This window comes from Lampetra fluviatilis, chromosome 50 (genome assembly GCF_964198595.1).
Source record: "Lampetra fluviatilis chromosome 50, kcLamFluv1.1, whole genome shotgun sequence".
Classification (NCBI taxonomy): Eukaryota; Metazoa; Chordata; class Hyperoartia; order Petromyzontiformes; family Petromyzontidae; genus Lampetra; species Lampetra fluviatilis.
Window position 1 is genome coordinate 9,844,971 of NC_136324.1, and position 12,214 is coordinate 9,857,184.

At 51.7% G+C, this 12,214-nt stretch overlaps 1 protein-coding gene across 10 annotated transcripts in view; it reads left to right on the forward strand.

Moving 5' to 3' along the window:
• LOC144948703 (synaptotagmin-like protein 5) overlaps positions 1-12,214 on the forward strand; it is an 87,787-nt gene that overhangs the window by 44,663 nt on the left and 30,910 nt on the right. For 9 of the 10 annotated variants that reach the window (XM_078878374.1, XM_078878373.1, XM_078878375.1 and 6 more), the window contains 2 exons: positions 2,799-3,086; positions 11,368-11,480. In XM_078878374.1, the coding sequence (XP_078734500.1) occupies positions 2,799-3,086; positions 11,368-11,480 (401 nt within the window). The remainder of the gene's footprint in view (positions 1-2,798; positions 3,087-11,367; positions 11,481-12,214) is intronic. The other variant, XM_078878381.1, reaches the window with a different exon arrangement.

A 12,214-nucleotide genomic window follows, 5' to 3' on the forward strand; every position in this document is an offset into this window, starting at 1 on the left:
GCGGTAGAGCCACACAGCGGTAGAGCCACACAGCGGTAGAGCCACACAGCGGTAGAGCCACACAGCGGTAGAGCCACACAGCAGTAGAGCCACACCGCGGTGGAGGCACACCGCGGTGGAGCCACACAGCGGTAGAGTCACCGTGCTCACACAGGTCGTCATCGGGCTTGTGGAGCTACGTGGCGGGTAGCAGAGGACAGTGCAGGAAAACTGCATTGCTGTCCTGTACTTGGCCAGTGGAGGGGCGTAGTTAAATAATTCCCACGAGCCCGCACGGCATGAGGGGAGGCCCCCGTCCAGCAGTGGATTTACAGAAAGGCTTACACGTGGGAGCGCTTTGTAAGCGGCCCACGTGGGAGCTGTCCACGAATTGATTCTTGTTGTCTCATTTGCACCGTGCATTTCCCCGTTTCTGCCATTAGCCGAGAGGGAGCATTTGCATATTAAAAATTCGTATAAACGGTTAATGATCGTTTATCATTCTGACGCTTGTGACCATAACACGGTCAATTGTTTTGCTGATGGGGAAACGCTTTTGCATTTCCTCTGCCAGTCCAAGTCCCAGAGCAGAAAGCAGCAGCAAAGCGTTTAAGTGATAAACATTTCTCGGTGTGACCGGAAAAAAACCCCTTAAATTTATAACGGCGCTTCAAACCCACTCCGGTCATTTGCAAGGGCTCTCTCCTCACTCACATGTAGAGCAATTCACTTTTATTGACCATCTCGAGGTGTCCAAGCTGCTGTGGTGTTGCCACCTCGCGTGGCACTCACTCGAGAAATCCCTGCTCTGAGCGTTTGTGGCGTGACCCTCTCTCTCCTTTTAATGTCTCTCTTCCCATTTGCACAGATTGGAAAAGCCGCAATCACCCGACGGAGCATAAAACTAACACTCAAGGGACATGCCGCACAACAATAACGATGATAATAATAATCGGATATAATTTTGCAGCGAGGCGTAATAACAAGCGGCGCTTCACAGACACAGACCGGATACCTCTGCGGTGTAGAATGTGGACTTTTACCGTCCCCAAATACGAATCTCTTGAGGATGCTGCTGCGCTAGCATGAGACACGAACCCACCATGTTGCCGACGCTCCATCCGCTCCGCGGCTCCATCTCCGCACGACCCACTTACCCCGCCCCCCCCACCCCACAGCTTGGTGCCCATCGCTCTCATCCCCTGCGCCGCTCACCGCGACGCGTCCCGCTCGGCCACGGGCGGCCCCCGGGTACCACGGCGGTCTCCGTGACCGCCGCCCACATCCTCGGACCCCTCCGGTGTCGTTGTCTCAGAGCCGTGCCGTGAGGCTGTCGGCGCAGCGGCCCTCCCCCCGCTCGAAGCATCCGCGGCACTCGCGGGGTCGGGTTTATCCCACGGCTCGTCGAGAACTCTTAAACCGCGGGGGAGCGTGTGTCCCACCGGTCAGGTCAGGACCACCGCAGTGGCGAGGTGGTAGCTACCTCACCTGGTATGCAGGAGGTAGTGGCTTTGATCCCGACCCTGACTCTTGCTGTAGATTTGGAGTTTGCGTGTCTCTCTCTCCGTGGTCGCGTGGATTTTTCTCCGGGTCCTCCGGTTTCTCCCCTCTACATGTAGAAACATCACACGTAAATTTACACTGCGTTAGGCTATCATTTATGGCCAGGTCGTTTCTGCAAAAGAGCTATATAGCTCAGTGGTCCTTACCTGGTAAAATATATATATTGATAATAAAGATTTTAAAAATAAAAGCGTAGCACGGTTTATCCTGGTATTGCACTCTTCCCATCATTTCCCGTCCACTCCGGCGTGGTGAAGCGCGCTGAACATAACCTGCAGACGTGCGCCCCGGCCTAGTTAGGATGCTCACGTGTGGCGCGGTTCACAACGATCAGCTGTGACGGCCGCTCTCAGAGTACAATCTTCGTCAGCCGTCCTCGAAGCGGCAACCATCAGCAAGAGGGGCGGTGACGCGGTTGAGCGGTGGCCCAGAGCTCTCCGCTTGTCACAGAGGTTCGCGGTTTGCATCCGGCAGGTCGCGCCTGGTTATTACTACGGCCATGGGCGTGGCAGTATTAACCGTGAAATACCCCATACCGTTGTGTGCTGGCGTCAAGATCCGTATTGGCCAAGTACTAGGATTTACGCCAGTTACTCAATTTGGGATCACACAGCGATATTGCCCCCAACTGCGAAACTCCTGTGGACTGCATGTGAGACACTGCAACCTCGTGACGATAGCCCTGCGCTATTACTGTATTGTCCTATCAGCTTGTCAGGGAATGGCCTCGGCAGATGAATGACTGAAACACTATTGCGGTAGATTGTACGCAGAGACGAAGTATCCATTCTGAACCTTCGCAGGAAGCAGTGCATCACCCCGCGTTAAGCAACAGAAATTGTGGAAGGCGATATCCAGCACCCCCAGAATCCACACATTCGGGGGCGCTGGACTTTCTCAGAAAGCCCCACTCCACGTGAAATGTTCATCACACGGCAGTTCCCCAAATCATATTAATCTCTTGCAGCTGGAACATAGCCACTTCAAGTGAAACCCCGAATCCATACAACGGGGTCATAGGTGATGGAGCCGACACCATCAACTCGCCGCACTTGGGAACACAGTTGAAGGTCATACCACGGGCCGGAGGCCACTTTCAATCCCAGGATGTGGATCGCTACCCTGACGCGCTTTAATAAAAAAGCAGTTGCTGACCACAGGCCAAAAATGTCGAGCGGCCAACAATGAGCAGCGCTGAGCCACGTCGTCCTCTGCGCTCTCCCCCCCTCCCTGCACTCGCTCGCTTGTGATCCCAGGCGGCTGCGTCGCGAGCTCGAGCGCCTGCGCGAGAAGGGAGCGGCCCGGGGCCAGGGCCGCGGCCAGCAGGCCCTGGTGGCCGTGCAGTCCGCTGGTGAGGGCGTCCCCGACGGGAGCTGCGCGCGATGCCTGCAGCCCCTGGGCTGGGCCTGGCTGGCCGGTGGGGACCTGTGCCCCGCGTGCCTGCAGCGCGTGTGCCGCGCGTGCCGGGTGCCTGCCAAGGGGGGGGGCGGCGGTGCGCGCGCGGGAGGCGGCGAGTGGCAGTGCGAGGCGTGCCACCGTGAGGCGTAAGCAGCCAGAGGCGCCCACTCTACCCCTCTCTACCCCTCTCCTCTCTGCCGTGACGTGGCTGGAGTGCTAATCCCAGCATGCACCGCATGACGTGGCTGGACTGCTCGTCGCAGCATGCACCGCATGTTGTGACGTCTCCCAGCATACACCACGTTTCGTGTCGTGGTTGTAGTGCGGGCTCCCAGCATGCACTGCGTGTCGTGATGTGGCTGTACTGCTCATCGCAGCATGCACCGCATGTTGTGACGTCTCCCAGCATACACAACATTTTGTGTCGTGGTTGCAGTGCGGGCTCCCAGCATGCACTGCGTATCGTGATGTGGCTGTGCTGCTAGTCCCAGCATGCACCGTGTGTTGTGACGTGGCTGAAGCGCCTTCTCCCAGCATGCACCACGTGTTGGAATGTGGCTGTTGTGCTAGTTCTAGGTTGCTTGTGTTGAACCAATGCTGATGAAATGCTGCGCACCAAAAAGGCTGTGTGACTGATGGGATATGTATGAAAATACTTTTTCATTTGTAGAGAGACAGATATGGGAAGTAGGCGTGTTTGTGAGCTCATTCATCTAGTTCATCAGAATGGTCTGGGTCGATTATTACCTCTGTCTCTGTTTAGCACGATTGTCTATGTACGGTGAAAAATAATTTTGAAACTGGATCTTGCAAAAGCCACTAAATCTGAATTAGAATCTAAACAGAACGTGCCTCGTGCCATACTTTCTAGAATAGCAGTTTCACTGTAATCACACTCAGTGGTGGGAACTTGATGGTAGCGGTGGTGCCCGCCGTGAAACCTCTCCATGCTGTGGGGTCACGCTCACTGCCTTTTAGAGTATTTGGCTTCTATAAATTGATACGCCACTTTGTTGGACTATCATTTTTGATAGCCAGGTCGCTTCTGCGTTTCACAACTTACACAAACCCGTGGGCTTTCACGACCAATATTATCCAATGTAAAAACACCGTGGCAATTAGTTACTACTTCAGCACACCGGTGTGCTATAGAGTAAACCCACAACATAAAAAATTCGAGTACTGTGACGTTCCGTTGGTGATTACAACCAGCTTCAGATTCTTGACTTAAAGCTTTCATGACTGCAGGAATTCATATTCTTGGGTCTTTCGGTAAAGTCACGTAGATAGGTTCAAAGAAAATAACAAAAAACTACGACGTTTCGCTCGCAACACAAGCAATCATCATCAGGAGAAAATATCGCGGGAAAGCTGCTGAGGCAGGATGTGTTAAAGGTTTGAAATGGGTGTAGCCCAAGGGTCATAAGCGACGGGGGCGGGGCTAGTGATGTCAAAGTGAAACATTTGCATGTAAATGTAAGATCGGAGAGCTACCTCCACGGCAACGAAGCTGCGGAGGTGGCCATTGTATTGTGAGAGATTAGCATGTCAATGTAAGATTACAGAGCCACCGCCACATCGAGGAAAACGAGCAACGGTGGCTGTGTTCGTGAGACATTTAACCTGTTAATGTAAAGACATTTAACCTGTTAATGTTAGACTCGAAAATAAGGTAGGATGTAAACATCACAGCCAGTTATGACTGAAACTGGTTAATAATGTCCTTCCAATGATTGCTCAGTTTGTACCCAGCTTTTCAGTTTAAATTGTGTCTGTTTATATATGGATGGCTTCATGACCGAATCTTTGTTGATAGCCAGTGGGCTTGCAAACTACCTTTGTTTTAGAGAAATCAATTTTGTGTGAGCCCACCACATTAAAACAATGATCAGCCACGGCCGAGGTATTGGTCCTACCGTGTTTCAAATCTGCCTTATGTTCACGAACACGGTCCGAGACATGTCGCTTAGTTTCCCCAATGTAACTACTGCCGCAGACACAGCTTAGTTTGTAGACGCCGGGATATTGCATGTTAGGGATCACATCCTTCACAGATGGGATCAGATCACGAATTGTATGTACTGTGTTAAATAGAACCTGGATTTTGTGTTTTCTCATGATTTTGGAAATATTTTTAGTGACCCCTGCTATGTATGGCAAGGTGATGGTTTTGATTGGGTCCTCAGATGGTTCTTTCCCAACGGTTGGGGTGATAGCTTTACGGATTGTGTAATCTGAATATCCATTAATCTTTAGGGATTGGTGTACGTGTTCCAGTCCACTGGCTAGGCGATGATGGTCGGAAATACATAGAGCTCTATGGTGTAGAGTTTTGAGGAGGGAATTCTTCTGGGATGGATGGTGGTGGGAGTCAGGTTTTAGGTAGGCATCCATATGGGTGGCTTTCCTGTAGACAGGGTCCAATACAGCTTCATAATGTGCACACGCAAAATTCTCCTCAAGCTCGGCTGGGCTGAGCCTGGCAGAGTGCTTTGACTCGTGGCCACCATGAGCATAACAGGTGTTATAGGCTGCTTGCCGGGTTGCTGGGGTGAGCGACGGAGGGCAGTGCAGACAAGTCCATTGTCATGCTGTACTGCGGTTCAACAACCTATGCGTAATTCCTTCGCCAACCCGCACTGACCAGTATGCTGAGATGTGGCCGAGCAATCCCTGTGACAGTACGGCGGAGGGAGGCTCTCATCCGGTAGCGGGTGGACACCGGGGGCTGTGCGAGGACACTCGCTGAAGGAGGGAAGCTGACCGTGAGATCCGGCTGTGTTGGCTGACCGTGAGATCCGGCTGCGTTGGCCGATCGTGTTAGCCGAACGTGTGCCATTGGGTAGGAGGGTGAGGATCCGAGCAGAGAGGTGGCAGCACAGGAGGGTGGTGATACGGACCGGTTGTCACTGCACGCACGGGCTTCCTGCCCTGTTCTCTCGTGTACAGAGTCGGTGAGGCTGCAGTGTGCTGTGAGAAAGGGCCAATTCTTGTCACCTGCTTTTCATTTCTCAGGCCACGGTACCCGGTGCCGAGTGTCATGCTGACTTTGTGGTTCTGGCCAGGAAACGCGTTAGACCCGAGTTTTAAATCCCGGAGAGCTTTGAGTGGGCTCGAGCGGCGGCGCCGTAATTTGTGTGCTGCACCGGTGATCTGGCGAATCCCAGTTCAATTTCCCGGTTGCTGCTAACGTCAGTGGCCAGTGATACCTCAACCATTCCTGGGGCTACCAGCTGCATCAAGCCACCGCTGAGCAGCGTGGTGACGCGTGGCCAAACAACCCCGAGTGACAACGGCACAGGGAGGGTTCTCAGCTTGTCGTGGAGCCGGTGGGGGGGGGGGTCCGTGTGCACGAGGAGGGTCCCAGCGCCAAGCCCCATTCACTCCGCTCGTGTTTTTAGAAAACGGCTGCTCCTTGTGATCCCAATCGGTGCACTGGAAGAGCACGGGGCGCAGCGGTGGCGGCAGCATGTGATCGATGTGTTCTCAATGTTGTGTTTGTTCCTATTTTGTACGAATTAAGGACCCCCCCACCCCGGCTGGCATCCTCTTACCCGGAAAAAAAAACACAAACAGCCTTAAGCGGGAGAGCGGCTGTGAATCGTCGCCTTTTTGGAGTTTGCCAGAGCAATCCCAAAGGCACGTCAAGGCACCCCTCTCCGGCTTCACTCTTGCTGCTTCGCGGTGGCTCGTTCACAGAGGCGGTTACTGGTGTAACTCCCGAGCATGGGCTGTCGAGACGGCACCAAGGCCTCATATCAGCCGGCTCGTAATATCCACGAGTGGAAAACGCCACGTCCTGTACACCTCTTATGGCTGTTGCTGCTGCTGTTGGTAACAGGCCTGCTCCAGTCTAACAGCGGCCTGGAAAATATTTGGTCAGAAATTAATTTTGGACAGCGCTCAAATTTTGCCCTGAGCCCAGTGTGTTGGGAATTCCACATAAACCAGTTACGGCCGACTTACCACAATGCGTTACTGATTTTATAAACCCTAACGTGATGCTAGGCATAGTCAACCCCGCGACTGGGATTTAAACGCGCATCCTTCCGATCGTGATTTAAGTGCTCAAGCCATAGAACCTCCCGGCCGTAATGGGGAAGATTAATAATTAAACAGAATAGTTTTAAATTTACTGCAGGATGAAGACTGCCCTACACCATGTCCGTCGTGAGGATTGTTGGACCGTACTTCGCCACACCGGTCAGTGAAGTGGGGGGTGCCCAGGAGCAGTTCAGATGTCGTGATCCCAGTGGAAGAACACGACGATTCTGCAGCTGCGATCAATTGCACGCTCTGAGAGCGCTACGTCGGGCTCCAGATTCGTACGCTGAACGCAGTTTATGGCAGCTGCGTATTTTGAATACAATGACGGAAATGTAAACACAGGCCTCTGTGTGTGTGCGCTACGAACCCGGTGACTCCAGTTCGATTACCGCTCAGGGCCAGCATCAGCGACCAATACCTCCACCGGTCCTGGGTCTCCTCCCCTAGGTCGACTCAGCTGCTCGGGAGACAAAGGCGGCCAGGCCTGGTGCTGGCCACCCAACCCCTCGTGTGGCGTGACGGCCTTCATTGGTGCTCGCTAACAGCACTTGCCCAACAGTCTTTTAAGGCTATATGAGGGATCTTTGTTTTTGTATATGTGTGGGGAGAGCGGTTGTGTAGCGGTTAGTGCACTGCACTACGAACCTGGCGACCTGGGTTTGATTACTGCTCACGGCCAGCGCCAGCCACAATTATCTAACCCGGTCCTGGGCCTCCCCTAGGTCGACTCAGCCTCACATTAGTACCTGGTGTGGTGTGTAAACATCTCCATTTGAGAGACAAAGGCAGCCGGGTGTGTTGCTTGCCTCCCCTTCCCTCGTGTGCCGTGCCGGCCTTTATAGGTGCTTGCTAGCAGCACTTGTCCCTACAGTCTGTTCAAGGCTGTACGGGAGATCTTTGTCTTGTGTATGACGGTGTCTGCTGTTCAGGAATAATGAAGAGGTTAGGTTTTCTGGCAAGGAACGTGGAGCGACAATAGTGTGACCGACCAGAGGGCCAGTTCACAGGTAGCCGGTAAGGGGCACCTATCAAGATTTGGTGGCAAATTGGCAAAATTTCCAGTTTTCTCATTCAGGTGGCACTATGCCACACAGTGCCTCAGAGCGATTTTCTGCGTGCAATTTGTATATTGTCTCCCCCTGTTCTGCATGGGTTTCCTCCAGGTTCTCCAGTTTCACTCGCACAGCTAAACACAAACTCAACCCGTAGAGTGTAACCGCGGTATTGGCCAAACATCCCAATTTAGAAAAATTATGCTGCAAATGCCTCAGTGGAGATGAGAGCAGCAGCAGCAGCATCAACACCCCCAACCCCTCCCCCCCTGGTTCTGAAAAAAACTTGGCAGGGCCCTTCTGAAAAATACTGGCTCTCCTGGGTAAACAAGTGGAATAATAACAACAATATCTCATAAACAAGGGATGCAAGTTCTCAAGCGCCTCTCATCATGCCTGCCTGCTTTTGCCTCTCCATCCGCCAGACTAAACAATATCCATTACAAAGTTGCCAATTCATTCTGTTCGTCCTTAACTCTACTCGCTATGACGATCCACTCCTCGCAATCCCGCCGGCGCACTTCACCGTGCTGGCTGCGACGGGAGGGTAGGGAGATCCTCGGCTACCCGTGCAGCGCCCTCCGCGGCACGGGCATTGAGAGAGATATTTTATTTATTTGCGACGTTGACGCCGACAACCCGGAGCGGTGATCTCTGTCACTTGCGGTTCCTGCTGGACGGGCAAGGAGCAGGAGACGCGCCGTTTGAGGGCCGTGTGCGCTCTGCATGCCCCTGTACATTCTCGTAAATAACAACCGTGATCTTCTGTTTAGTCCAGGGCAGCCCTCGCTGAGTCTCAAGATCTTGTTGATCCACGTCGGGATGTTTTCCCAGTTGATTTTTTTCTAAGGAAGTGTTTCGAACCCATTTTGCCGTACCGCCTCACCACACCAGGGTTTGGCATTTTGACAAATAATCTCGGCTATTCCACAAACCCGCTGGATCACAAGCATGCTCCTGGCATAGTGTGCTGGCCTAGGCATGTAACCATGTGTCAATGACAATAATAATAATAATACGTGATTGTAGGTTTTGATTATTATTGGTGGTGCAATGGTTATCACACTGTGCCTATGAACCCGACTGCTTGAGTTCGATCCTCGGCCTCAGGCAACGTCAGTGGGGAGTGGTATCTGAGCCGGTCTCCGGGCTGCACACTACATCCGAAATGAGCATTGACCAGCACGGTGAAGTATGGCCAAACAACTCCCCCACGACCAACCGACTTGGCGCGAGGAGGCCTTCATCAAGCATTAGACTCGTAAAAGGCAAAAAATATATAATTGAGTTAGAAGACTTCTTACCCCAGAGAACCTGGCCGAGTGCGAGACTCTTATACAGTAGGACTCTGTTCAGCCTTGCTGGGATCGTGCAGTGCGCGGTGAGGGTCAGCCAGGGGTGCCGCGGTATGGTCGGGCCACGGAGCCTAGGGCCTGGTACCACGTGGTGCGCATTGTGAAGAAGACTTATCTTCCATTTTATTCATTTTTATATTTTCATTTTCTTTTCTTTCAGAAACTCATCCGTCAGTGTGGACGCCTCCAACGTAACACAGCGAGAGCAAAACGAAACGTACACGATGCCCACCCGCAGGCATTTGCCTGTCAAACCACGCGTTCAATCTGAAAAGTCCACAAACAAATGATGACCCCTAGGGAGAGCCTCTCTGAGTCTCCTCAAGAGGATCCTGGATCTGGATTTGGTTGTTTGGCCAACTGCATGAATGAGGAACACGACAAGCAGACAATACTCCCTCATTCGCACAGTTTGTCTCTCTGCGTGAAAAATACAAAAAGCTTTATTTTCGCACATTCCATTTGGCTAAACGGCCTTCTGGGAGTGCATAATTAAATGGCAGCATTGGGTAAAAACAAGCAAGTATTTGGCTGCTATACATGTCCACGTGACGATAAGCCACTTCGTTGAGTTATCACTTGTGGCCATATAGCTCATTGGTGCCTTACTATTATTACAATAAAAAATAAATAAATAGTAAACTCTGGTCTGTTTTCGGCATTCAGGATTCCATTAGCATAGTCAGGCTTGCTTGAGCCTATGCTGTTGAACTTTGCACTCCTATCCTGCTTTTGTATTGTTTGCTATAACTTTCAAATCCCATGCCCCTACTGGACGTCGGTGAAGCAGAGCTTTATAGCTCATCGGATTCCTCCAGTGTAAATTAAGATTATCATTCTCAGCAAGGGCCCTCTTAGGCCAGATATTGGTCCTGATATCATACACAGCTATATCATACGCAACTCAAAAAATTGATTAGCGTTGCAGTGGAGAATCTAAGTAGCTTCATTCTCCACAACGATGCGGAATGTTAGCAAGTGTTTTTTTTAATGATAGCATGTATGTACATCGAGCTTCTTTCATACCGTACGATGTCAACCACGCTAATCGGGAGGTGCGGGGGAAGGACAACAAACTCATGCCTGTCAACCCAGATGGTTCACTCGTATTCTTGTACAGGGAAATTGAGTTTTTAGGTCCGTACGGTGTGCAGCCGTTTCAATTTGGCTGTCTATTTGTTTGTGTTTCTACCTTGTGATGGGACTTTGTAGGATGGACGTTGAGATTTATAAGGGCACGGGGTGACCAATAAGGTTTGAATTAGTCTGTAATAAGGTAGGGCACTGATAAGGGGTTGACAGGTATATAAACAAAACACAAAGAGTAGTTCTAAAGAAACGAGTTTACAATCTAAACCGTAGAACCGCTATGCACAAATAATCCTTGCATCCAATCCATTCAATCATTTGGAATCCTGAACCCATGACTTTACTGCCATCCCCTGGCCATTGCCCACCCCAAGCCTATAACGCCTGATATACACTATGTATGTTCGTTGACCTTCCATCGCACCGCACGTAGCCAACCGTGATAATCGTAGATGCGGGGTCGCCCATCCATATACGAACCAGGCTCAAGCCTGCTTAGCATCTGAGGTGCGTCATGATCGGGCACGATCAGGGTCATTTGAATGTAGGGCACAGTGGTGCGGAATTACCCAGACAGCTATAGGAGCATGCGCATCGTAGCCTCGCAGGGCACCACACATAGCACATCGACCAGTGGTTCACGTTGAATGAGCTCAATTTGGTTTCCCAGTGTCTCATTCCGCAAATGAATGATGTGCGATGAGATGCGTATGCTATGTGATGTGTGATGTGACGCATTGTGTGATGTGATGATGGGACACGTGATGTGTGATGAGATTATGTGACGCGTGATGAGATGATGCGACGTGTGATGCGATGGTATGATTTCACGCACGATGTGACAAGTGATGATTTGACGCACGATGAGATGGTGTGGCGTGCAGGGAGATCCGCACCGCCTCTGGGGAGTGGTTCCGCCAGGCTCGTGCCGAGCGCTTCTCATGCGCAGCGAGCGATGGCAGCGACATCGTCACAGCATCGCTGAGACGCCGGCAGAGTGAGACCCACAGCATCGCAGCATCGCACCGTCACAGCATCACAGCATCACAGCATCACCATCACACCATCACCATCACACCATCACACATGACACCATCACACCATCACACCATCACCCCATCACGCCATCACGCCATCACACCATCACACCATCACCATCACACCATCACCCCATCACACATCACACCATCACACCATCACATCATCACCATCACACCATCACCCCATCACACCATCACACCATCACACCATCACCATCACACCATCACCATCACACCATCACACCATCACACCATCACCATCACACCATCACTCACAGCATCACCATCACACCATCACACCATCACCATCACACCATCACTATCACACCGTCACACCATTACCATCAAACCATCACACCATCACCATCACACCATCACCATCACACCATCACCATCACACCATCACCATCACACCATCACACCATCGCACCATCACCATCACACCATCACACCATCACCATCACAGCATCGTACCATCACACCATTACACCATCACACCATCACCATCACACCATCATACCATCACACCATCGCCATCACACCATCACCATCACACCATCACACCATCACCATCACACCATCACCATCACACCATCACCATCACACCATCACACCATCACACCATCACAGCATCACACCATCACACCATCACCATCACACCATCACCATCACACCATCACACCATCACCAT